Source organism: Phocoena phocoena, chromosome 2 (genome assembly GCF_963924675.1).
Source record: "Phocoena phocoena chromosome 2, mPhoPho1.1, whole genome shotgun sequence".
NCBI classification, from domain to species: domain Eukaryota; kingdom Metazoa; phylum Chordata; class Mammalia; order Artiodactyla; family Phocoenidae; genus Phocoena; species Phocoena phocoena.
The window spans coordinates 11621091-11647732 of NC_089220.1; the positions used below are offsets into that span (position 1 = coordinate 11621091).

The window sequence follows — 26642 nt, forward strand, 5'->3', positions numbered from 1 at the left end:
AGCTGGTGTGGGATCAGCCCAGCTAAAAGGCTGGTCCCTGAACTTGGAATGCATAATGGAATCAAATGTCAGACATTTATAGTGTGAAATGAGATCAACTGATGAGGGGGTCATAAAAGCTGGTATCTGAAAGGATGTTCTAAAAGACCTCCTGTGTCTTTCTTTTCTAGCCAGACACTCCACCCATGGGGGATTTGCTGCAAGCGGGCCATGCGCAATGCTTGCACCAAATCCTATTTGTGGTTTTACGAGTCAATTCTGAAAAGCCCCAAATAACTGATTTTCTCTATTTCACAAGGAAGGAATGTTCTTCAAAGGGTTAAGCATCTACTATAGTTAAGCAAACAACAGTAATAATATTTGCACAGCACTTGATCCTAAAAAGCCTTGGGATAAACACCATCATCATTATGCCCATTTCACAGGCAGGAAACTAAGGCTGTAATAGTCAAAGTGACTCATGCACAGGTTGTGTCAGGGCCAGAACGCAAACTCTGGTCTCCAAATTCCAGATCTCAATCATCAGGTCCCCCTTCACCAACAGAAAGGACCAGATGTGGAACACACACAGAGGTCCACTGCAGCCTGCGTGGTCTGCACCGTCCCAGCATCAGCCCTTCAAAAAATCAACAGCTTCTTGTCCTCAAAGAGTAACAAGCAAACGTAAGTCCAGATATCAATTTAACTTTTTTACTTGAAATAAAGCAAATGCTGCCTTTACAAAATTCACCCTCAATCTTTCTGTTCTAAAAATTTATCCTATAAAATTATGTTCAATTCGAGTTATCTTTTGGAAGTAATTTCAGCAGCAAATATTTGTATAGTGCTTGCTCTGTGCCAGGCCCTCTTGTAAGCCCATTATATAGACTGACACACTTAGCACATACAACCCCGTGAGGAACGTGCTGTATGGGCTTCTATACACCTACTACACACACACACACACACACACACACACACACACACACACACACACACACGCACACGCGCACAGTGCCGTTCCAGAGTTTGGGCTATATCAGTGAACAAAACAAACCCTGCCCCTTCCCTGAGGTTAGAAGATAAAGTAACTAGTTCAAGGTCACGTAACTACTAAGGACAGAGGCAGGATCGGAAACCAGGCAGTTTGACTCCAGAGTCCATGTTCTTAACCCCTGAGTTCTTAACTCTTAATTCCTCCTGGCTGGGTGTCTGGATCTGTCCCCAAGCATCAAGAGGCATGGGGGGACAGCCAGGCAGACAGTAGCTGCTTTCGGGGGCCGCAGCTCCCCGAAGGGTAGAACGAGGGCCTCTGTCCATCCAGCCACTATTTGCTGCAAGCTGAGTTTATGCCTGACTCCGGCCTCAGTCCTAGAGCTAAAGATGCAGGGGACACAGCTGTGTTCTCAAGGAGCTCACAGCCTAGTGCAGAAAGACTAGCAAATATTTCTATTAGCTTAACTACAACCTGCTCTGGGCCCAGCACAACCTGTGAATTGGGGTGACTGCCTTAATTGTGGCTTGGGGCAGGGGCAATGTGAGCCAGTTTACCAACTTCATCCTGGACAGCCCCAGCATACTGCCCAGCCCTACCTCCGTCTGCTTTAAAAAAAAAAAAAAGTAATCTGATTCAACCTAGCCCTGGTTGAGCACTGACTCCGTGCTAAATCCCCAAAGCCTAATTACTTAACTATTATGCATGGTAATCTCAGGAAGTGTTTGTTTTCTCTCTCCCCTTGGACAGCCAATGAGCACCACGCATGGTTGCTAGTAAGCACTGCTCAGGTAGGAGATGCCGCTGCGATTTCTCAGTCAGCGCTTTTCTAGGCACTGAGCCCTCTGCTTTAGAATGTCCTTCCGCTGCCACCTCCTACCCTTGCAGGGTGGGCTCAGATGTCACCTCCTCCCGGGAGGGCACCCTTGCCCTGAACCACGTCGCTCTTTCCTCTGGAGGTATCTGCCATAGGTGACTCTGTCTGTTATTTCAGCCCCCGTCTCCCCTGTGCAGAGCACACACCCTGACAGCAGAGACTGGGTCCCTTCCAGCTTCAGAGCCTAGTACAGTACAGGCTGTGTAGCCAGTCAAGAAATGCACATTGCAACTAATTTCTCACGCAATTACATGAGACCCAGAGCTGAAGCCCCGTCCTGTGCTGACTTACCAAAGGGAGCCGTGGACCCAGAAACTGGTGGCACTTTCCCATGTGCAAGGGGACAAGCCTGGGCAGAGGGCTCCTTTGCTTCTTGGCCACACAGTGACCTTCTGTTCCTTTCCCAAGGGGGACACCCACTGTCCTTTCAGGAGAAACTGTAGATTATTCCAGCACACTTATTTTTCTTCTTTTTTCGTAAAATGCTATGCTCCAATGGCCTCTTCATAATGGACAACGTTTAATAATAATTTTAAAAAACCACGCTTTTCAAGCATTTGACTTTGCTGTTGAACCGCACGGCTGGATCTCTTCCACGCAAGGCAGCACATGGCAATGCTTAATGATTTCCATTTTTAACTCGGGAGGAACGATCCCCAGAGTTCAGGAGGAAGCCCAGCGGGCGCTCTCTGGATTGCGGGAGGCCCGCATGGCGTCAAGAGTGGAGAATCTGGAAGTCAGATGGCCCGGCAAGGAGGCGAGATTGCTAGCAAAGGGCCCCGATAGTTTGGACAAGGCAAAAAAGGCAAAACAACAACAACAAAACTTTTGATTACAAGCAAATCGGTATTAGAAACATACCAAGAAGTGGAGCCCACACAGGTGTTTGCTGTTACAATGGATAGGCATTCCCTGTTCCTCAGGGGGCACCCAGACAGTGATGGAGTCTGGAACTGCAACGGAAGTCCTCATCTCTAAACTGTCTTTTTCCACCCTGTTTATTCATAATTATGGATAAGGGTATAGGCGCACAATTCACACCATCCAAATTAAAAACCTTGGTTCCACAGAAGATGTTTAGGGCGGTGAAATTGTTCCGTATGATACTGTTACGGTGGATACACGTCACTATACATCTACCAAAACTCAGAATGTACAACACAAAGAGTGACTCCTGATGTAAACTATGGACTTTGGTTAATAATAATGTGTCAGTATTGGCTCATCAACCGCAAAAAATGTACCACAGGAATGCAAGGTATTAACAGGGGGAGCTGGGAAGAGGGGAAGTAATATAGGAAATCTATTTTCCCCTCCATTTTTCTGTAAACCTAAAACTACTCTAAAAATAAAGTCCGTTAATTCTCTCTCTCCCTGCCCCCACCATACACCTGTCTCTTCTTGCTGGCTAGGTGACCTTGGACTGGTTACTTAACCTGAGTCTCCTTGTCCTTATCTGCAAAATGAGGACACTAATAGCACCTACCCAAAGGGCTGTTATGAGGAGCAAGTAAGTTAATACACAGAAAGCACCTAGAACAGCACCTGCCTACAGTACGCTGGTGTTAGCCATGATTACAGTGATGTGCCAGGTACCCTTCAATACTTCAATTCAGCATGGGATTTAAGGCTTGCAGCAGCCCTATGAGACAGGTAGGAAATGCGGCTACCCTCATTTTACAACAGAGAAAACCTGAGGCTTAGAGAGATTATGTAACTCGCTACAGGTCATGTGGCTGGCCAGTAACGATGAGCTGGGACACAGTTCCACACGTCTGCCCTCCCCATGACAAGCCGCCATCGCCAAGAAGGAAAGAGCTGGTGCACACTGGGCCAGGGTATTGCGTGGCTGCCGGGAGTCTTTGTACTTATCCTATGTAATCTCGTCTGGGGAGGTATTTGTGTGAGAGAGACAGAGAGTGGGGAGGGAGAGGGGCTGCAGGGAAGGGAGGGAGGGGGGATGGGGGGGAAAGATCGACCCCAAATGCCAAGCAGGATCTTGGCAGAGCCAATACTAGAACCCAGACCTTTGGCCCCCAAGCCACCTGACCCACTGTATTAACATCCCCACTCCCACCACCCCAAAAACGCCAGGAGTGATCGCACTGATGCCAGGGTGCGGTCTTCCTCGGCCTGTACTTGTGATCAGGTTTGTGGCTCTGCCAGCCTATCGCTGTTCCAAGGTGGACGGTGACACTTGCCCCAAGGAGCCACCCGGCTGCTTTGGAGGTTGCCCTGCCCAGGAAAGCCCCTCCCCGCTGGAACTCCAGCTCTGTCATCTGGGACAGTAACTCATCTGTGATCTCCCTGCCCACAGGGATAAGTTCAATTCTTGCTTTTCCAACGCAGCGCTTGCTTTCACATAACAACTTGCAAACTTGGGATGTGTGCCTTGAAGCAGCCTCTGAACAGACGTTCGTTCAGAATGCAGACACTTCGCGTCATCGCCGATACCAGCTCACCTCCACACCCACCCGGCCTGATGTACTTTCTGCACCTCTGCTCCCCACACACGGGCGCCTACAGAGACCCACTGCAACGGGCACCCGCTCAGGGATCTCATGTCTTCCCGGCCCAGCCTCAACGCTGGCTCCTATGTGCAGGCTCCTACACCTGCACCAGCCTCCACCACCCCGTCCCCTCTCCCTGTGGTCTGTACCTCAGCCTTGGCATGGAACAAAAAGGAAGAATAGATCAGAGCCAGGCTGACCACAAAAGATCCTCCACCTAGCACGTGATCCCACAGCTCTGCTCTCCTGAAAATCTAGCAACCACCTTCAACTTCAGATGCCTCTCAAGCACCTCTCTGTCAGCCCTCCTTGCCCCGGCCTTCCCTCTGTGGACACTATTATGGACTGAATCCATCCCCACAAAATTCCTATGTTGAAGCACTAACCCCCCAAAGTAATGCTGCTGGAGATGGGGCCTCTGGGAAGTCCCTCGGGTTAGACGGGGTCACGAAGGTGAGCTTTGGGCCTGATGGAGTTAGTGGCCTTATAAGAAGGGCCAGCAGAGGCTTGTTCTCACTCACTCTCTCCTGCCACGTAAGGACACACACAAGCCAGTAAGAGAGTCCTCACCACAGCCTGATCCTACTGGCACCCTGATCTCAGACTTCCAGCCTCCAGAACTGTGAGAAAATACATTTCTGTTTTATGCCCCCCAGTCTATGGTATTTTGTCATGGCGGCTCAAGCGAAGATACATAGCCACCAGGCCTTTCAAAAGACATATCTGAAAAGCAGCAAAACCAAACATGACAAAGCAAATTCCTCCAGTGTCAATGGAGGGAACCGAGCTCCTCTCTCCCCTTTCAAACATGAGGTACAGGATGCTGGGCACCTAAATGAATGGGGTGACACGGTAGGGGCAGGACCACAGACTCAATCTCAACCGTGTAGGAAAAGGCAGTGTAAGAACGGGGGAAGGCATTCCCACCCCAGCTAGGAAGCCAAAGGGTAAACCACCACCTAACTGTCAAGAGACAAGAACCAGTTTTTCTATTCAGAGGCAAGTTCTGCAAGGTATGCCATCCTCCAGCATCCCAAATCTCCAAAAAGGTTAAAAAAAAAAAAAAAAAGAAAAGAAATGTATTCACAGAAAACAAACAATGTGTGTCAAGATGTTTACTTGTCCTCATAAAATTCAACTGACAAGTAGTTTTCTAGCACCTACAATACATGGGCACTGTGTCATCTCCGGGCTAAGCAGATAAAATAATAATGGAAACGGAAGCGAATGTGTGAACATGTATGCGCGTAAGTGCTTGATGGGTATAAACTTATTTAATTCTAACAACCCTATGAAATAAATGCAATTATCACCCTGCTTGCCACCCTCACTTTACAAAAGGAAACACTGAAGCACTATTATGGTTTTAAAAAGCAAACGAGGCTCGCCTTTTATATCCTAGTTGAGGGAGGCAAACAAACAGTATAACAATGGATAGGTTTAGTGCCTGTTAAAACCTAAACCAAGAGAACCAGTGACATAGAAGGCCACTTTGGGTTGGGTGATCAGGAAAGGCCAGTGGGAGGTGACAGTCACAAGAAGGGGCCCATCTTAGAAGACTGGGGGCGGGGGCAGGGGGAGAGCATGGTTCCCAGAAGCTCCAAATGTCAGCCACAGAAGGTGTCCATCACTGGTTCGGACCTCACAGGTCAGAGCCAGGCTCAGACATCTGTATCTTTCAGAGCCTCCCAGGTGCTTCTCACCTGCGGGCTAGGGGTGAGAATCACCGGTTCCACCCTCAACTGTCTTCAAACACTCCAGTGTCACCACCAAGAAACGTGTGGAAACCCTTTGGGTCCTGATATGGACTGAAGGTTTGTGTCTCTCTGAAATTCCTATGTTGAAGCCCTAACCCCCTGATGTGATGGTGTTTGGAGGTGAGGTCTTTAGGTTTATTTGAGGTTATGAGGGTGGAGTCCCTAAGACAGGATTAGCACCCTTATGAGAAGAGGGAGAGAAACCAGAGCTCCAGTTCTCTCGCCACCACGTGGGCACACAGCAAGAAGGCAGCCGTCTGCAAGCCAGGAATGGAACTAGCCAACACCTTGATCTTGGGCTTCCCAGCCCCCCGAACTGTGAGAAATAAATGTCTGCTGTTTAAGCCACCCGGTCTGTAATTTTTTGTTCTGGCAGCCTGAACTAAGACAGTTCCCATGGGGTTCAAAGTCACTGCCCCTCATTCCTATTTCATGCATTTTGTAGGGAAGGACCCACTGCCTCTGGAGGAAGATAAAAATAGAAAAATAAGACTAAAACCAAACTCCAATTTTGACCACTGAAGGGTATGGAAAAGTCTTTTTTTTTTTTTTTTTTTTTTTAGCTTCCCTACATTTAGAAAAAGAAACCAAACCAGTCTTCAAGAAAATCACTATGTTAAACCAAGTGTTAGCCTTCATTCAACATTCAAATACTTGCTGAAAGCCTACGAAGTGTCAGGCAGTGTTCTAGCCCAGTGCCTCCCAGCCTTTGGTGGGCATGGAAGCTGTCCCGGGGATCTCATTAGGATGCAGACTCTGATTCTGTGGTAGGTCTGGGGCCTGAGACTCTGCATTCCTAACAAGCTCCCAGGTGATGCCAACCACGCTGAGCAGCCCGGCTCCAGTCCAGCAAGCATCAACCCTGGCTTCAACTTGGAAGCAGCTGGGGAGCTCTGAACAAGAACTGATTTCCAGGCCCCAGCCCCAGACGAAGGCAATCAGACACTCCAGGGTTGGGTCCTGGGCATTGCAAAAGTGCTTCAGTGATTTGAATGTGTGGCCAGGATTAAGAATCACTCTTCTGGGCATAGAGCAGTGAGCAAGGTAGCCCTCAAGGGGAGACAGATGATGAATAAGTAAATTATTTTAGATGGAGATACATGTCATAAAAATAACATAGGGTAACGTGATGCGGTCAGGGGGGCACTTACACTGAAGCACAAATAATGAGATGGAAACACCACCAAGATCTGGAGAAATGACCCCAGGCTGAATAAAGAGCCCACTTTCCACCTCAAGTCTTAAGGGATGACTAGAGCAGGATCCCATTCGTGTTTTTAGGAAACGAAGCTAAATACTTCTCTGACAGGCGAATAAGAGCAGTAAATAAGACGTGGTCCCTCCCTGGAGGTTCTTATGGAAACGTGAACTAACGTTTGTTGAACACCTACTGTGGGCGATGCTTCAGCTCTGGGAGCTGACACAGCAGGAAATTCTTCAAGCCTCATCTTCCCACGTCCCTGAAAGACCTCATCCGGTAGATCAGGATGGGGGCCCTCTAGCTGGAGGAGAGCGATGCAGAGCAGAAGCTTCAGGGGATGTAAGAACCTTGGGGTTCTTTATGGGTGACTCCTGTAACTGTAGAAAAGACGGCAGCCATTGGCTGCCACCCTGTCACCCCCCTGACACTCTAACGGGAAGGGAGCTCTGGTCCACCGTTGTCACAGCAGCAGCCCCAGAACAGGACGGTTATAAAGCATTGAGGGCCACCTCCTGAAACTGCCCATCCCCAGCTGACTCCCAGGCAGAGTTGGGGGCTGGAGGAGGATGCTTCCGTCCCCTCCCTCCAGAGGCAGAGCCTGTGACTCACGTCTAAGCCAGTCCAGACCCAACACTCCCCTGGCCAAGCAATTGGCTTAGGGAAGTCATGTGACCCAAGCCACGCCACCCGAACCTCGGGGCTTCTGCAGAACTGCCTCAGCCACCAGCACTCTCCCCCAGCATTTTTGGGTCTGGGAGGACATAAAGCCAGAGCTGTGGTCACCACCTCCCCACACCGGCTGACATCTGAGCCCAGAGACAGAAACTGAGTCTCAACACTTCACCTTTGACCTCATGCTTTCAGTGACTAGGCCAATAAATTCCCTTTTTTGCTAAACCCAATTTGGGGAGGTTTTCTGTCACTGCAGCAGAGGCCTGCCTCATCTAGACGCTAAGACTCCAAAGAACTGCATCGGGTCACTTACTGTCCTCCGAGCCCCGTGGGGCTGCTGCCTGGGGGACCTGTGCAGTCCTCCTGTGTCAGGACTCTGTCCTCTCTGCTTGACTGTGAGCTGCTTGATGACAAGGGCGGCCTCTTATACTTGCTTCTGCTCCCCACCAAGTGTCCACTGCAGGGCTGGACACACAACAGCAGGTGTGCGCTACACACTTGCGAAATGGAAAGGAGACTGGGTGGTCCAGGGACAAGGAGGCTGGAAGGGGAGTCAGGCTTCAGTCCCGCCTGGGCTGGGAGGAGAGCGGGGGCAGGTGCACTGGAACAGGGAGGTCATGAGATCCAGAGTCAGATGACCAAGGGATGCTCCTGCCAGCCAAGAGATCTTGGGAAGTCACTCAACTTTGGAGCCTCGTGTTCCTCATCTTTGCATAAACACGAAGAATTAAAGTGTTTAATATTCAAAAATGCCCTTTCATTCCATCACTTGACCAATATTTACTGAGTCCTCTCTATGTGCAGGACCCTATCCCAGAAACAGTCAACACAAAGGATAATTCAAGTATTACTTACTGTTAAACATTTTGCGGTTTCCCTGCTTCCCTCTCCACAAGGGGGACAAGACCAGTCCTTCCTGCCAAATAGGACTGACTGCTCCATAGTTAGTGGAATAATTTCTGATCAGACAGTATACTGAAGAGACAAGGGCAACAATGGGGCATAGAAGACTCTATCCTAAGAACGGGGCCCCGTCTAAGCCGATGTGCCCAGACTACGTGGGACAAGAGTCACAGGACGAGGACACAGCCGGCCCACGATGAGGCCATCAATGAGCTAGAAACCAGTCAAAAATGCACTCACCCTGATTCTTTACCCAGAGTAGCTAAGTCTTCCTTTCATGGATGGTGCTAATTTTAGCCTCTCAAGTGCCTAGAGAGGATGGACCCATAGTTCCTGGCCTTATACATGTTCATGGCTTAGTCCTGCAATGCACTGGCCACTTCTGGCTGATGGAAGAATATGCTGGAGGAGGTGAAAAGACAGGACGGGCACCACTGTTCACTGGGTCACCAAGACAGATGGGAGTTTAATGGGAATCCCAGCTGCTTCTCTGCAAGTTCACCCAGTCCCATCCCATCAAGCAGAGGATGAACTGTTTCGAGGTTTACCAAAACCTCCGTGTCCCAAATGGACTTCTCAGACGGCACCTTGAGGGAAGGGAAGTTGATGGTGTAGAAGACAGGCTCTGAGGGAGGGCCCCGGCCTCCTTCAGTGCATGGAACTAACCAAACATTTCATACCCACAGGCCTAGGTTCCAGTGCCAGCTTCCCCGCTTGTAAGGTTCATGACTTTGAGTGACTCGTGTCTCCTCCCTAGATGTTTTCCGACCTGTAAAATGCAGATAAGACCTGCCTATGAAAATAAGACATGGGAAGACTGCCATCCTAACCTGGTCCCTTGGCCTGGGTTTCTAGTTCCTTTTGCACACAGCCCCATACAGAGCCTTACCAGGTTCTTCCAACAACCCTGGAGTAGGAGGCCAAGTACTATTCTGCCCATATTACGGGTGAGAAAACAGACACCTAAAAAGATTGACTTTCCCGGCAACTTCATAGAAAACCCAAGTAGTACCCATCTACAGTAAAACTTCATAGGGTCTGCAGGAAAAGGAATTTTTAGGAGGGAATTTACATTCCCACCTCCTACACTGTTGGTGGGAATGTAAACTGGTGCAGCCACTATGGAGAACAATATGGAGGTTCCTTAAAAAACTAAAAATAGAGCTACCATATGATCCTGTAGTCCCACTCCTGGGCACTGATCTGGAGAAAATCATAAATCGAAATGATACACGCACCCCAGTGTTCATAGCAGCACATATTTACAAGAGCCAAGACATGGAAGCAGCCTAAAGGTCTACCAACAGGTAAATGGATAAAGAAGATGTGGTATATATACACAATGGAGTATTACTCAGCCATAAAAAAAGAATCAAATAATGCCATTTGCAGCAACATGGATGGACCCAGAGATGATCATATCAAGTGAAGTAAGTCAAAGACAAATATGTGGTATCACTTAAATGTGGAATCTTCAAAAATGACACAAATGAACTTAGTTCCAAAACAGAAATAGACTCACAGACATAGAAAACAAATTTATGGTCACCAAAGGGGATAGCGGGGTGGGGGTAAATTAGGAGTCTGGGATTAACAGATACATACATTACTGTACATAAAATAGGTAAACAACAAGGCCCTACTGTACAGCACAGGGAACTATACTCAGTATCTTGTAATAACCTATAATGGAAAAGAATCTGAAAAACAGATATATATGTATAACTGAGTCACTCTGCTGTACACGTGAAACACAACCCTGTAAATTAACTCTACTTAAATTTTAAAAAATAAGAAAATAAAACCTCACAGCTCCCAAAGAGCTTTTGAACGCATCGTCCCACTGAGTCCCTCTCACAAAGACCCACAAGTTAGGGAACCAGAGCTAAAACCTAGGACTGGCCTGTGTGAGGCCCGGGCAGCTTCCATTCACTGGCCCGTACAGGTTCTGAGAAGAAATCTGCACCCATTTAAGCAAAGCCTGCATGTGGCAGGAGAACAGACGAGATGTCATCACTGGGTCCCTACCGCCTCTGACCGCCTGGAGAGGTCTGAAGAGGCCCACTGAACCACCTCCCAGGGCGAGCAGAACCCATCTACCAGGCTGCAATGCTACCTGGAACTCCTCTTCCAGAGAAGGGACCCCAGCAGCCCAGCGTGTCCCACCCCTGCAGCGACCCTGGATGGTACGACCCTGGTGAGTCATCCCAAAGTGCCCTCTGCCAGAGCAGCAGGGTTTGTGTCCCTGAAGCTCCATCAGATGGACACAGAGGGCAAAAGGGAAAGAAAACGAAGACACCCAGGCAAACAAAATTGCGGGAGCTGGGGCGGAACACTGAGCCTTTGGGAGCATGGTGAGAACAAAAAATGAGAATTTCAAACTCTGAAATGCGATCTTTTCAGTTGTTGGATAAAGAAAGTACTGGAGTTGCTTAGCAGCACGAAGGATTAACGTCTGTACGTTACCTTTCAACACCTTATAGCTACCCTTTCCTACTCAGGGTCACAAAACCACCTTTTCTCAGCTCTGGCTATAATTGTCCACATAGGCACCAACTCCAGACCCTGCCAAATGCCTTAGGGGAAGAATCTATCTCTTACCTGGATCTGTGCAGTTCTTAGCTGTCTGAGTCCCATTCACTGGTGCCATCAGCCTTCTACTTCTCCATGTGTCTGGTAAAACATGTTTGCCAGCAGAAGCTGTTTTGTGCCCTGGATTGGAAAATAAGTCACAAACACCATTAGATCAACATGGCGCCTGCATTCTCCCAATGGCCTTACACGCCTGTATCTAGCTATGTCAGCAACAGCCCTGTTTGATTATTTAGAGCCATCTGTAGGGAGCGATACAATGACTGGAAGCACAGTATCACCTGCTCACCTACAGTAATCTGCTTCCTAGATCTAGTTCATTGTTTCTAGTCCCAGAGTGGTCAGCATGTGATCTGACCTTGGCCAAGATTGCTCCAGTCTCAGCCCTTCACAGGTGCAACAAAGGGTTTAGATAGGTGACCATGAAGTTCTTAGCCAGTAAACAGGATAAAGTCAGCGAACAGGTGGAGAAAGCTGATGGGGGCTGGCCCGCAGCTTCTCACCCTTGAATGTGCGCACAAGTCACCTGGGAACCTTGTCAAAATGCAGATTCTGATTCAGTAGGTCTGGCCCACAACCCAAGATTCCACACTAACAAGCTCCCAGGTGACACTGATTCTGTTGGTCCAAGGGCCATATTGAGTAACAAGGGAGATCACTGGTATGGATGCCGATGACCAAGCGCAGTTAGACTCCTAAAGGCCTTCCTGATCCAGCAAATAAAAATGATTCTCACTTTAAGACCTTTAAAGTATTTATTTACCTCTCCTGATGTGCATACGACTTCAGCTGGATAATAATGCCTCTTCTATAATGCGGACATCTAGGAGCCTCTAGGTATTTTGTTATTTCTTGTAATTGAGGGAGAACACACACTAACTTGCCCAATTGCAAAGCACCAGGTACTAAGGTGTTCAAATCACCTTTCTGGATTTCTGTTGGGAAGGGCCAGTTTTTGACCTTTTATCCTCAAATCACATAGTTTGGGTTTTGAAAGCCAGTATTAAAGAGTTAAGTCAAGTTCCACCTGATTTTTATCAATATGAACCTCTCTAAATTGTCCCTAACTGCTCAAGAAAGTACCATCTGCTTTATTCCCCATGTCCAGGTTGCTAAATCATGCCATTTCTTTCATTTTTTAAAATGTTAGACAGTAATTGGGAAAAAAGCATATATACATATGTATATACACACACATATATGTATAACCGAATCACTTTGCTGTACAGCTGAAACTAACACATTATAAATCAACTATATTTCAATTAAAATTTTTTTAAATAGTTTCTAGAGGACATTCAAAATTAAAATAGAATACTAAAAAAACAATACTAGAAGGTCCACAGCATCCAACTAAAAATGGGAATGTTAGCCACCTGAATGTCTTCTGAAGCTTCCACCTAGGCTCACATCCACCACTCCCTTCCCTAAACATATTTTTCGTAAGTTTCTTTTTCTCTCCATCTTAAATTTGTATATCCTAAGCAACTCCCAAATCCCTCAGTCTCTCCTTGGATGAAGGAGTGCGGATAGTGGTTCCAGGCACAAGCTGGTCCCGCGGAGATTAAGAGGAGTTGAGAAGCGATGCTGAAACATAGCAGCAACCTCCCGAGGGGACAGACTGCCCACATTTTTAGGGTTTGGAGAGGACGCGTCGGGACACCCAGGGCGCCCCTTTGGCAGGGGCGAGGGGAGCGCTGAGGTTCAGTTCCCAGCCTCAGAATCTGGGTTTTCGAGGGACACGGAGAACAACCTTCTCCGCTCTGCAAAATGGAAATTGGTCCACTTAGTCTCGTCCGCCCCAGTCCAAGAGAATCCACACCTGGATCCCGCCGCTGCGCTGCCCACACTCCCTGGGCACCCCAGGGACAGAACTCTGGCGCCGAGGGGGCCAGTGGTTCAGGCTTTCGCCTTAGGCCCCAGGGCCCGCGCGCAGCTCAGGGGAACAGGCACCACAGCTCAGAGAGTCGATATCAGCTCTCCTGGGTGCCCTCTACCTGCCTGGTGGGTAAGGGACTGGATGAACCCTTGGGGCCAACCTGACTGGGAAGGAAAGGAAGACCTCTCGGAGCTGCCCCGCGGCTTTCCAGCCCAAGCCCCCCAACTCCCGGGGCAGGCCCGCACCAGTACCTACCCCATCTGCCAAAGAGGCCAGACGCACAGCACACCAGCGCCAAAATCGCGCACACGAAGCCAACTTGCTGCCACAGCATCTCTCGTCTCCTGCGAACTTTGCGCGGCCGCGGGGGGCCGCGGAGCGCCATCCCGGAGCGCCTGGATGCAGTCTCTGGCAGAGGATGGGGAGCCCCACTGGCCGAAGTGCTATCTGTGGCGGAGCGGCGTGGACTGGAGCGGGCGACGCGAGGCTCAGAGGCGAGGGGCTACGGGCCAAAGCCTCATGGCCCGCGGGCGAGCTCGGCTGGGAAGCCCAGAGGGGAGAGAGGAGGTGCAGGCGCGCGGCGCGGCCGGAGCTCAGAGTCCCGCGCGCGGCGTGCGCGCTCCGCTCACCGTGGCTCCGTGGCGAGGAGGCGACGCCGGCACGGTGGCGCTGGCGGCCCTGGCTCGAAGGGCTGGCGCAGTCCTGGCGCTGGTGCCCCTTACCTGCCCGCTCAGCCTCGGCGCCCTCGCCCGGCCGCAGCCCCGGTAGCACTCAGTGTGCCCCCGCGCCCCGCGCCGCCGCTCGCACTCGCAGCATCCTCCCCCTCCAAGTTTGGCGGCGGCCGCCGGCCAGCGATGTTTCCCTGCTTCCCGGCGAGCCGAGCCCCGGCGGCCCAGTGCGCTCAGATGGCGAGGCAGGCGGGACGCGCGGGACCAGCAACCCCTCGCCTCGAGCAGCCTCGACGACGGCCCTCCGGGGGCGAGCTCTCCCCGGGAACTTTCTCTCCGGCTGCCGGCGCCTGCGTCTGCGAGGCCGTGGCGCCTCCCCCCAACAGCTCTCGCCTCCCTTCTCCTCCCCTCCTGCCCGCCTCTCACCCCCCACCCCCCGCCTCCCCAGCACGTGTACTCCTCCCCTAGGGCGCACTCGCCCGGGCGCTCCTCCCTTCCCCTGTGAGGCTCAACCACTGACCCACACAATCATCCTCCTTCTCCCTTTTTCTCTCCCCACCGCCCCTATGGAGCCGAAACAAGCCCTTCTCTAACCCTCCGAGGCTGCTGCAGAGAGGAACGGGTTATGGCACCGGAGGGACTCTGGGAACAAGGGTTTCTGTAGAGCGATCGCTCTAGTCCGGGCTCTGCACGACCCCCGAGGCGACCCGAGGCCCCCACGACCCCCGCCCCCGGGGCGGGAGATGCACGAGAAGATTAATTGCTCGAGCAGAGCTAACAAACAGGCTTGCACCAAGCCGACGAGCGCCCGCGCCCCCAGGGCCGGCTCCTCCGGGGCTCTCGGGGCGGGCTGGGGAGCCGGCGGCGGGGCGCTACGCCGACCTGCACAAAGCTGGAGACCCGGCAGAGAGAAACCCGAGAGTTCTGCGCCCCACGGGGCTTTCTGGGTTTTGTTTTGTTTTGTTTTTCCTCCTTTTCTCTGATCGGCTCTCTAGTGTAAACCACTTTAAAAATGGGGCAGGAGGGAGAATTTCAGAAGAGCAGCAGCTGAGTTGTAATCCAGGTGCAAGCAGGTGTTGGGGACCTTTAGCGGAAGGACCTCAGCCCAGAGGGTTTGTGACTACCCTGGGAATGATTTCCTTCCCTGGCCAACTCATCAAGCCTAGTTAGGGCCTGCTAGGGGTTTAGTCCGCTTAAAATCCTTTTTGGAACAAGGCCAGCTCTGTTTAATTAAATAAGTACACACCCACTGTGTGCGGGATTAATGCCAAGTGCCAGCCAGAGAACAAAACAACCAAAAAATGTGTAAGATCCAGTTCCTGGCTTCAAGGAACCCCAAAGCAAAGGGGAGCCAGACCCTTAGATAAATGCCTGTTTAATAGGGTCAGTTCTAAAAGTCACTGTTTTTGCAGAATGTGTGTTATTTCATCACTACTCAAAATGTGGTCCACAGCAGCATAAGCATTGCCTGGGAGCTTGCAAGAAATTCAGGCTCTAAGTTTCCAGCTCAGACCTACTGAGTCAGAACGTGCATTTTTAACAAGAGCCCCTGGAGATTTGTGTTCACGTTCAAGTGTCAGAAGCACGGCCCTTTCAAATCTGTCCCAATGCTTCTAGTGGGGCACCATCTTCACAGTTCCTCTTGGACTGACCAAGCAGGGAGAATTTTGCTTGTGCTAGCCTGGCAGCATAGTGACACAGGTGAGAGGTACCTGGAGGACCAGGGGAAGGAGAAGATTCACTAATTATTTTCAGTAGTCCTGTTTCAGTAGTCCCACAGATACTGAAGGCATGAACACGAGACTAATTGCAGTAGAAACCCCTAGAGGAAATGAAATGGAAAAGGCCGGGGTTGCCCTTGTGTACAACAGCTCAGGATTCTGTTTTGTCTGTAGGGCAGCCTTACCATCGAGGATCTCCCTCTACATGGGTGACCTCTACCAAGCATACCTGCCGGTGACCAAAAGGGGCACTTTTCATATGTTTGAAGAATTTTCTTCTTATTGACCAGGCTGTACAAGGATTGCTATTTATCAATAACAAATAAAAGACCACAGAACAGTGTTAAATGGGCATTTGGAAAGCTAGACAAGAGCCCTTGGCATTGTATTTTCACCAAAGGAAAAAGTTAAAGCAATAATATACTATTGTCCCGCCGTAAGACAGCATTTGGGTCACACTGGTTAAAGCATCTCTAATGAACAAAATGGCATCTTATTATACATGCACCCCAATGTTCATTGCAGCCCATTTACAATAGCCGAGACATAGAAGCAACCTAAATGCCCATTGATAAATGAATGTATAAAAAAGATGTAGTATATTTATACAATGGAATATTACTCAGCCATAAAAAATGAAATAATGCCATTTGCAGCAACACAGATGGACCTGGAGATTACCATACTAAGTGAAGAAAGCCAGGCAGAGAAAGACAAATATTTTATGATATCACTTATATGTGGAATCTAAAAAAGTAATACAAATGAACTTATCTACAAGACAGAATTAGACCCAGAGACATAGAAAACAAAGTTATGGTTACCAAAGGGGAAAGTGGGGTGGGGGGGAGGATAAATTAGGAGTTTGGGATAAACGTATGCACACCACTATATATAAAATAGATAACCAACAAGGATCTACTGTATAGCACAGGGAACTATACTCAATATATTGTAATAACCTGTAAGGGAAAAGAATGTGAAAAAGAATATATATCTATATATATATACATATATATGTGTGTGTATATATGTATATATATGCATATATGTATAACTGAATCACTTTGCTGTACACCTGAAACTAATACAACATTATAAATCAACTATAATTTAAAAAACTTATCGAAGCTTAAAAAATGGCATCTTATTACTAGGATTTAGTATTTTCCTAAAACTTTTGTCCATGGAGCTCATGTAGAGCTGGCAAAAATAGACATTTCTGAATCCAAAACCGGCCAAAGGAGTCATCAAGTGTCTGTCTTGAAACATTTAGCCAGCTCTTTAATAGAACGTTTCTTTGACATCTTTCACCTGCTCTCAGTTAATAGTTAGAACCTTGGAATAATTTCACACGCACAAATGGATTCCTTTTATCTGACAGTTTAAAAAGCAATTCATTTGAAATTGTACTTTTTGCTTCATTTAAATACTGCCCGTTACCAAACAGCCTTTGCCGCAGCTCTAATGACTCACCCGGCAGAAGAGAGAATTGGATTTTATGTACCTTTCAGATTCAAAGCATCCAGGAGCATTTTCTAAGCAAGGCCATGGAGACAAATGGAAAGCGTATTTCTGGGTTTATCTTAGTTAGCCTAGTTGTGGCTTCAGTGACATTGGATTCTGAGCATCCCCTCTGCAACAGTATTTTCTGTGATGTGACATAGTAGGAGACTGTCCACATGACCAGTTTTCAAAATTTTGATAGGAAGGCTCAGTCTGTGGAGATAGGTACACTATATTTTTTCTTAAATATTCATTCCTATGACATGAAGAGCCTCACCATTTAATTCATCTTCTTACTCGGTTTTTTTCGAGTTTACTTAAACGACCTTCTCCATGAATTGGAATTCCTCCTGCTGTGTCTTCCAGATAAGCTGTATCAGTTGGCACCACCTAGGGCAGCAGTTCTCAAACTTGAGCATGCTTTAGAATCCCCTGGAGGGCTTCTTAAAACTCAGATTGCTAAGCCCCACCCCAGGGTTTCAGCTTCAGTAAGTCCGGGGTGGGGCCTGAGAATTTGTATTTCTAACAAGTTCCCAGGTGAAGCTGATACTACTGGTCCAGGAACCACATTTTGAGAACCACTGGGCTAGGTTATGCTGTGGTAACCACAAAAAAACAGTAAAACAACAAAAGTTTGCTTCAGGGTAGCAGAATATTCGACTCCAAAACGTGCTACTTTGGCATAAGGGTTATTTTGCGCTGAAGGCAAATAAGAAGAAGCAAATACAAGAAAAATGTCCCCTATTTGCCTAAATGCAGGAAATAAATCTGTAGAGATTATTCCCCTCTGCTCTGTGCCAGGAAGGACAGAAGTTAATCACTGGTGACAACTCTAGATCCTTATCAGCCCAGGGACAGCACCAGAGGAATCTATCTACAAACTTTGCTAAAACTCGCCCTTATCCGCCATTGATCTCCCTTTATTTTTGCCTTCTCACAATTTGCCACCCGTGGAAGCACAAAGTCTTTTTCCTTCGTCTTCTCACGTCTCTAAAGATGTACTTTTACTTTGTTAAAATGCTATACAAGCCCAAATTCTTACCACCCCTTTGAATTATTCATTACTGGGTAATCCCATGTGTATACACAATGCACAGGTGAACAAACTTCTGTTTGGTTTGCTCTTGTTAATCTGTCCTTTGTTGGTCTAATTTACAAGGCCCCAGCCAATGAACCTAAGACAGATGGAGGGAAAATAGTTTTCCTTCCCTACATTTCTTGTCTATCAAGAGGTGTGTGTTGAGGGCAGTTACTCACGTTCTTAGGAACAGCCACAGTCTCAGATACTGCTGCTTGCCATGCAAGAGGGAGGAGAGCCCACTGGAGGGTCCTGAGCTGGCAGCTGAGGACTCTGGGCTCTGCGCACCGCTGCTCACCACTCATTGGCCAAAGCCAGGCACGTGGCCCCAGCAACATGGGCAGGTCTGGAAGTGTGCTTCTTCCACTGCAGGCTGAACTCTGCACTCTGCAGTGGACAACCCCCATGACAACCACACCAGGGCAAACCTCATCCCACTTCCTTGCTTTCTGGGACCTTTCTTGGCCACCCCTTCCCCCTCCCCGGTAGAGTTGGTCCAGCTTGTTCCAAAGCCCCTGACGTGCATCTCCATTATAGCAATTACATCACGTGGTCTTGTGAAATGGGAGAGAGTATCTGTCTCCTCCTGGCCAGTGAGGACCTCAAGGACCCGCTGTCTTTTCTGCAGCTCTGAAACACAGTGCCCAGCACATTAGGTGCTTAATAAATGACGTATATATAGAATGAATGAATAAACACATTTTGGTTACAATGTGAAGGAGGTAAAAAATACTTGTCCCTGTTAGGAGGTGCCCCCTCTCACCATCACTTCAGCACCACCCCAAGGTCCCATTCATCTTCACTGTCAAGGTTACCAGTGACCTGTGGAGACATCTCAGCAGAACTGGACACTCTTGAACACACCCTTCTTTTTTTTTTTTAATATTAAGAAAGACAAACTTTGTAATGATTAATAGATTCATTTAAACAGCAGTACATATAGTCATCATTGCCAGACTTAATATGAGATGTTAAACGTTTGATCCAATTTTCCTTCCCGGATAAGTTTTTCTTTCCTATCTCTGTCGGTTTTGAAAACATAATACCAGAAGAGGAGGGGCCCAATTCCAAACAGAGCTCCTAAAAGTGAGGTCTTGGGAGTGGGTCTGAAATTGGGATAGATATTTGCTGGTCTTGCATAGGTCCAACGAATCAATGCAGGATCTTCAATGACCCCACGACGGCTGGGGTCGTTGTACTGAAGCAGGTACTCCCGTTTAAGCCGGGATCTTATGGCCAAACGCTCGGCTTGTGCCTTCCGAGTTTCCAGAGATATGTCGTATTCAGCTGGGTCGAGGGTAGTGGGCAGGGTCGCCAGGTGCGACGGCTTGTACTTGGGGAACGACATCTTGGCGACCCGGCGCACAACTGCGCCTAAACACACCCTTCTTAAAACAGTCACATCCTTAACTTTTTTAACAGTGTGTGCTTATGGTTTTTCTATTCCTTCTCCAACTGGCTCTTCCCTCGGCCCTCTGTGCCTCTATTCTAGTCCCTCTTTTCTTCTCTCTTTACACCCCTCTTCCCAGGAGAGCTCATCAATTCTCTGGCTGGAGTTATTTGCTCTCCGCTGCTGACTCGTAAGTGTGTATCTGGAAATGGAGTCTTTTCAGGAATTCTGACCCCCACGTCAGGAATCTGAGGCTGATCCTTGTCTTCCTGCCTCTCCCCCACTTCCTTCCTGTCTATCGTCACTCAGGCCTCAGGTTTGTCCCCTTATTGCCATCCTCATTATCACCTCTGGCTCCATGCCTCACCTGCACCCTTTAGCAGCCTTCTTAACTAGTGTCTCTAACCCCAGTCTTTCCATCACATTCCTTCCTCCAACCAGCAGCTAGGGTAAAAGGGAAAATCCGGTCATGTCCCTTCCTCCCATAAAAGCTTCAGAGACTCCCTGCTGCTCTCAAGCTAGACTTCCAGCTCCCGAGCTTGACATATAAGATCCTGCATGATCTAATCAGTACTTTCAACATTGGCTGCACATTCAAGTCACCTGGGGAGCTTTTAAACCACCTGGGGGCAGGAACTGGGCATTGGTATTTTATCCAAGCTGCAGCCAAGTGTGTTCTCTCTACCCTGCTCCCGACCCTCCCAGCTCCTCCAGCCCAATCTTTCATTGTTCCCTTCCTTTCACTCCAGGCTCCAGCCACTCAGAATCTCTTTCAGGCTCTTTCTTGCTCTTCAGAGGTGACCCTTGCTTCATTTTCCTTGAACAGTCTTCCCACCTCCAAAGCCCCCTTTGCCTGGTGGTATGGACTGAATGTTTGTGTCCCTACAGAATTCACATGTTGAAACCTACTGTCAAATGTGATGGTGTTAGGAGGTGGGGCCTTTGGGAGGTGATTAGGTCATGAGGGTGGGGCCCTCATGGATGGGATTAGCACCCTTATAAAAGGGACCCCCCCCAGAGAGCTCCATCTCCCCTTCTGAGGACACAGCAAGAAGACAGCCATCTATGAACAAGGAAGTGGATCCCATCAGACGCTGAATCTGGTGGCACCAGGATCTTGGACTTTCCAGCCTTCAGAACTCTGAGAAATAAATTTCCATTGTTTATAAGCCACCCAATCTGGGTATTTGTGTTATAGCAGCCTGAACTAAGACACCTGGCTAACTCTTTCTGTTGCTTCCAATATTAAAGGAGATATCATTTCCTTGGGGAAGCCTTCCAGGACCACAGAAGTCTGAGTTAAGAGCCCCCTCTTCTATATTTTCATGGTGGCTTGTACTTCTATCAAATAATTCATCATGCTGTATTGTAATTGCCTATTTCCTTGTGTATAGTTTCCAGCAGACTCTAACCATGTCTCCCCTGCACACATGTCCCCTCACTGGACTTGGCAGGTCCTCAGCAAATACTCATGGAAGGAAGGGACAAGCATACCTGTTCCACATTCAGCAAACAGGACTTGATCTGTTATGTTTCTCCCACTGGCATCTGCCATATGCAGTGTGTTCACCATCTTGTGTCTTTTGATCCCCATAGTAGTCCTGGGGAACAGGCAGAGCCAGAATTAGCATCCGCATTTTATGGATGCTTCAGGAAGCTGAGGCTCCTGACAGTTACGTGGCCCACTTAAGTTTGCAAGAGGAGTTAGAGGTACAGCTAGGATTTGAACCTGGTCTTCCGCCCATTAGCCATACCCTTCACCAACCACACCATGCTACAGCTACTCGTTCTGACAGGTGTGCTAACTAGCTCTTTGGGTAGAGATAGAAGGCTGTGTATGATATCCCTGTTTCCTTCCTGGTCATCTCCTGGTTACTGACTGAGGGTGGGAACTCTCAACCAAGGCCAACTAGCAGAGGAAAGATGCTCAAACAGGCTGAGCCTGGGGGTTCCCTGAAATCAAGTTATGCAGCTGCTCTATGTTTTGTAAATCTGATTCTCAGATTTCTTGGATTTAAACAAGGGAATGACCAATCCCTTTGCTCACCATGTATTGAACACCTAACTGTAGAGCACTTTACCCTTATATAACTTACCACACCATAAGCCTATGAAGAATGTTATCAGTTAAAGACTAACCTACTGTGGAAAAGAAATCCAGCACTAGAATGTCAGAGAGAACAAGCAGTTTCTTTTATGCAAGAGTCCCCACAGAGCCATCCAGGTTTGGAAGGTAGCTCTACTACTCATCACTCAGAGACCCAGGCTCCTGCCATGTGGTGGCTCTGCCATCATCTAGGGCATTCTCATCATCTTCACGGTCAAAGCTGATTCACCTGGGCTTCCCTGGTGGCGCAGTGGTTGGGAGTCCGCCTGCCGATGCAGGGGACGCGGGTTCGTGCCCCGGTCCGGGAGGATCCCGTGTGCCGCGGAGAGGCTGGGCCCCTGAGCCATGGCCGCTGAGCCTGCGCGTCCGGAGCCTGTGCTCCGCAATGGGAGAGGCCACAGCAGTGAGAGGCCTGTGTATCGCAAAAAAAAAAGAAAAAAAGAAAAAAAAAAGCTGATTCACCAGCACGCCTGGGTTTCAGCCCACAAGACAGAGGAGGAGAGCACAAGGCAGGAACACCCAATGTCAGAAGTCCCAGCCCCAGCCTGTGTCACTTCTCACAGTCCCCTGGTGGAAACTTAGTCACATGACCACGCCTACCCGAGAAAGGTTGAAAATGCCTACCTGAGCATCCTGTGCCCTGGAGAATCCTGTTACCGTGGAAGCAGAGGAGGAGGGATTTGGATGGGCAACTATCAGCCTCCACCACAGACGTGAAATTGTGACTCAAGGAGACTAAGTGGCTTGGCCAAGATCCCCAGGGTAATAAGTCACAGTCCAAGCCTCCACTCCAAGGTGCAGACCCCCGAGGGCACCCACTGCCCCTCTGATCGCTTGCAGCTTGTCAGTCTGAGAGTAGAAATAAGGCAGGTAGGGCTTACCACAAGGGACAGTAGGAAGGGCTCTTTGGCAAGGGACATGGCTCATAGGTGTCTCCACCTTAGACCCTTGCTAATGTTCTGTTGTTGGATTGGCCTCTCCACGCTTACTATGAAACATGACGTTGCACAAAAGCTGGATTTTCCTTTATAATTGGTGCACTGAGCAGCCAAAGGCTACAGCAGCTTGGGTTTTTGCTTTTCTGTGAAAGTGCTCTATTTTGTTTTCACACTTCTTTGTTTCTTTCTAATGGCTCAGGTAGTGAGGTGGATGGACCTAGAGTCTGTCATACAGAGTGAAGTAAGTCAGAAAGAGAACATCAAATACCGTATGCTAACCCATATATATGGAATCTAAAAAAAAAAAAGAAAAAAGGTCATGAAGAACCTAGGAGCAAGACGGGAATAAAGACACAGACCTACTAGAGAATGGACTTGAGGATATGGGGATGGGGAAGGGGAAGCTGTGACAAAGTGAGAGCGGCATGGACATATATACACTACCAAACGTAAAATTGATAGCTAGTGGGAAGCAGCCGCATAGCACAGGGAGATCAGCTCGGTGCTTTGTGACCACCTAGAGGGGTGGGATAGGGAGGGTGGGAGGGAGGGAGACGCAAGAGGGAAGAGATATGGGAACATATGTATATGTATAACTGATTCACTCTGTTATAAAGCAGAAACTAACACACCATTGTAAAGCAATTATACTCCAATAAAGATGTTAAAAAAAAAAAAAGGCCTGGCCTCTCTGCATCTCTGGAGGGGCCTGAATACATGCGTAGAAATGACCATCGTGCCAGGAGAAAAATGACAAGGGCGGGGAGAGAGAGACAGAGAAAGCATTGGAGGAGATTTTCATCAAAGGGAGAGGGATTCCGCCACAAGGGGAATTAGTAAATGCCTCTGGGACTGTTGGGACACACGTGTCTCCAGCTCAGGGGCACCGTCAGCAAGTCACTCCCCACCAGTAGACAATTTAACACAGCGAGCATCCTTCTAGGCCTGGCTTTGTTGGAGAGGGTGTTACATTTTGAGTTTTAATGAGGAAGTTTCACTTTGCCCACTTCAGAGGCTTCTGTACAAACGCTCCTGCTAATTCCCACTCAAGGGAGAGCCATGGGGAAGACGGGGGAGGACCAAGGTCTAAGAACTGAAATGGAATACTTTGAACATGGGCTACTGCCCGGGGAACCTGAGTAGCTCCCCATGGCATCTGGGCAGAAATTCGGCCCCATTGTCCAGAAAGTGTGGGCAGTCAGCTCAGGCAGCTGTCTGTGGGGAGCTGGCCAGAGCCCAGGCCAGGGCTTGCTGGACATACAAGCTCTTGTCCCCAGCCAGAGAACTGGGTGTCCTTTGGCTCAGTTACCCAGATAACATCAGAAACTTGGAGACGGGAAATGGAACAACCGCAAGCAGTTTCGACCCCTCGGGGAGGATGTCTGAGTCTCCATAGATGTCCACACTAGCCCAGCGCCTGGCTACAGTAACTCTAGCTGCCCCCCAGACCTCACTGGCTTGGCACCGCTGACGTTTATTCTTCACCCAAACGAAGTCCGAATTGGGCGTAGAGGCAGGCAGCTCTTCTCCAAGCGGTTAGTCAGGGTTCCTGGTCCCTTCCCTCTCGTGGCCACACCATCTTCAGCACTGGGCCTCCAGGGGAGCCAAACTCATCTGCGCTGAAATGACAGAGCATGAGAGACATGGAAAATCCGTCCCCCAGGGAAGGTTTTTATGAGTCAGACCTGGACGTGGAGATTTCACTTCCACCCACATTCTGGGGTTAGAACTCTGCCAAGTGGCCAGGGCCGCAAGGGAGGTGGGAAATACAGTCCAGCAGTGTGCCCAGGGAGCGGAGGAAATGGTGAGTGGTGGGTGATGAGTGCCATGCACAAAGAGTCGTCTCCCCAGGGCCCCAACAACAACAATCCTAACAGTACATCACATTTACCTCCTTGCTCGGGGCCAAGCGGTGCCCAAAGCGCTTTATACCTAGCGACCCTTCTAATCCTTCCAACAATTCTGTAACCATCAGTTTACAGATGAAGGACCCCAAGGCTCTGAGTGGTTAAGTAACGTGCTCAAAGTCACACAGCCGGTAAGCGACAAAGCGGGAATTCAGAGCCAGGCAGTCTGGGTTCAGGATCTCTGCTTTTCATCATCCTGCCTCAAGAATGCACCTTCCTGAGCTTCCCTGGTGGCTCAGTGGTTGACAGTCCGCCTGCCGATGCAGGGGACACGGGTTCGTGCCCCGGTCCGGGAAGATCCCACATGCCGCGGAGCGGCTGGGCCCGTGAGCCATGGCCGCTGAGCCTGCGCCTCTGGAGCCTGCGCTCCGCAACGGGAGAGGCCACAACAGTGAGAGGCCCGCGTACTGCAAAAAAAAAAAAAAGAATGCACCTTCCTGTCCAAGCTCTCCTTTGGCAGAGGGGGAAACTGAGACCCAGAAAAGACACAGAGAGACAGAAGCTCAGAGCTCACCCGCCTGCACGTGTAAGTCATCCTTTAACGCCTGCTAGGTGATGGATTGGTGGTTCTGCCTTTGTAGATAATTCAAAGTGTTTTTAAAATATCAAGCACGGCTTTCAGGCTGGACACCAGCTTTCACATAGCCCACCATCCTTACGCTGAGGCAAAAAGCTGAATAGGAGGCTGGGATCAACCCAGACTCAGCCCATTTGAAAATAAATTAGCAAACTGAGACTCTTTGGGGGAATAAAAAAAAAGGGGGGGTCCCAGAGGAGATTTACCACTGGGTGGCATAATAAAGTGCCCCCCAAAGTAACACTAATACTTTAATGGCTGTTACACAATGTGAGTAAATGGCTGTTATACAATGGGTGGGCGTGACTCAGCGTTTTCAATTAATTTAAAGGATTTCGGATGAATGTTGTCAGTTAGCTTTGAGGCCTGTCCTTTCTCTCTTCCCCCTTTTCAACCAGGTTCTGAAAGCAAATTCTTGCCTGCGGTGTGGAGATATTTCAGAAGATATCCAAGGAGAGAAAGAAAGAGCTTTTGTGAGAACACAAAGGTTACACAAGTAACCTTCTCCCCTTCGACTGCTAACCCTGTTCGTTCCGCGGGGTCATGTGTGTGAACGGTCATGAGGCCGTTCAAGCCAAGAATTCTAATCCCTCAGGCCGCTGGTAAATAATAATGTGTAAACTCATGCCTAGTATTCTGTTGCAAAGGCCGGTGATCCAAGGACGGCTGGTGGTCCGTCAGAATGGTGAACTTGAGATCTCTGCTTTTGATTTAACACTTCAGAGTCTCCCTCTGTGGATCTGCTCTTCGGTTTTGGTTCCAACAGAACCTTCTCTCAGCCACCCCACGGATGCCCCACCGCCTTCGGACACATTTGTGGGCAGGCTCTTCTCTGTAAAGAGGGAAGTTTCCTGCCACCACTTCTCACCTTTTCAGCAACCTCTCCGGTTTGCAGGGAGGGAGTCCGAGCTGGAGGCCCCGTGTCTTTGAGGAAGAGAAAGTATCTGCCCTTGAGGAGACACATACTTGCAGGACATTTGTGCCCTTGAGCAACAATTTAATAAATGGAGCCCCGGTGACCTGTAAGAGATGGAGCCTTTCTGAGACAGCGGTAATTTTCTCCCTGCCACAGAGCATTAATATTCAGTAGCTGAGTTCCATAGCCAAGAACAACGTGATGATTTTTAGAGGCACTCATAGTGGGACCAGGGAAGAAATTGGGGAGGCCATGCCCTGCCCGGGATGGAGCCACTGCTGGTCCCTCTAGTTTTCCCCATCTTTTGTCCACTTTCCTGTCACTTCCGTTCCCTGTTCCCAGCTGCCCTGATTCCAATCAAGATATCAAAGTCTTGTCCAAATTCCTACAAAATCAGATGATTTCTACCAAGAATTAGAGCACAATGCATCGCCACCTTTGGGGTACAGATGCCTTAGAAAACGTGACGA

At 49.0% G+C, this 26642-nt stretch overlaps 1 protein-coding gene and 1 pseudogene across 3 annotated transcripts in view; both read right to left on the reverse strand.

Annotated features, from left to right (window-relative positions):
* The window catches only part of SLC24A4 (solute carrier family 24 member 4), a 171381-nt gene extending 157632 nt beyond the window's left edge, over positions 1-13749 (reverse strand). For both annotated transcript variants that reach the window (XM_065871257.1, XM_065871258.1), the window contains exons 1-2: positions 13620-13749; positions 11495-11605 (exon numbers count right to left, since the gene is read on the reverse strand). In XM_065871257.1, the coding sequence (XP_065727329.1) occupies positions 11495-11605; positions 13620-13749 (241 nt within the window). The remainder of the gene's footprint in view (positions 1-11494; positions 11606-13619) is intronic.
* A 5492-nt stretch (positions 13750-19241) lies between these two features.
* LOC136119320 (NADH dehydrogenase [ubiquinone] 1 beta subcomplex subunit 4 pseudogene) lies at positions 19242-19705 on the reverse strand (annotated as a pseudogene). The gene has a single exon (XR_010655465.1). The product of XR_010655465.1 is annotated as an NADH dehydrogenase [ubiquinone] 1 beta subcomplex subunit 4 pseudogene (transcript).
* Between the last annotated feature and the right edge of the window lie 6937 nt (positions 19706-26642).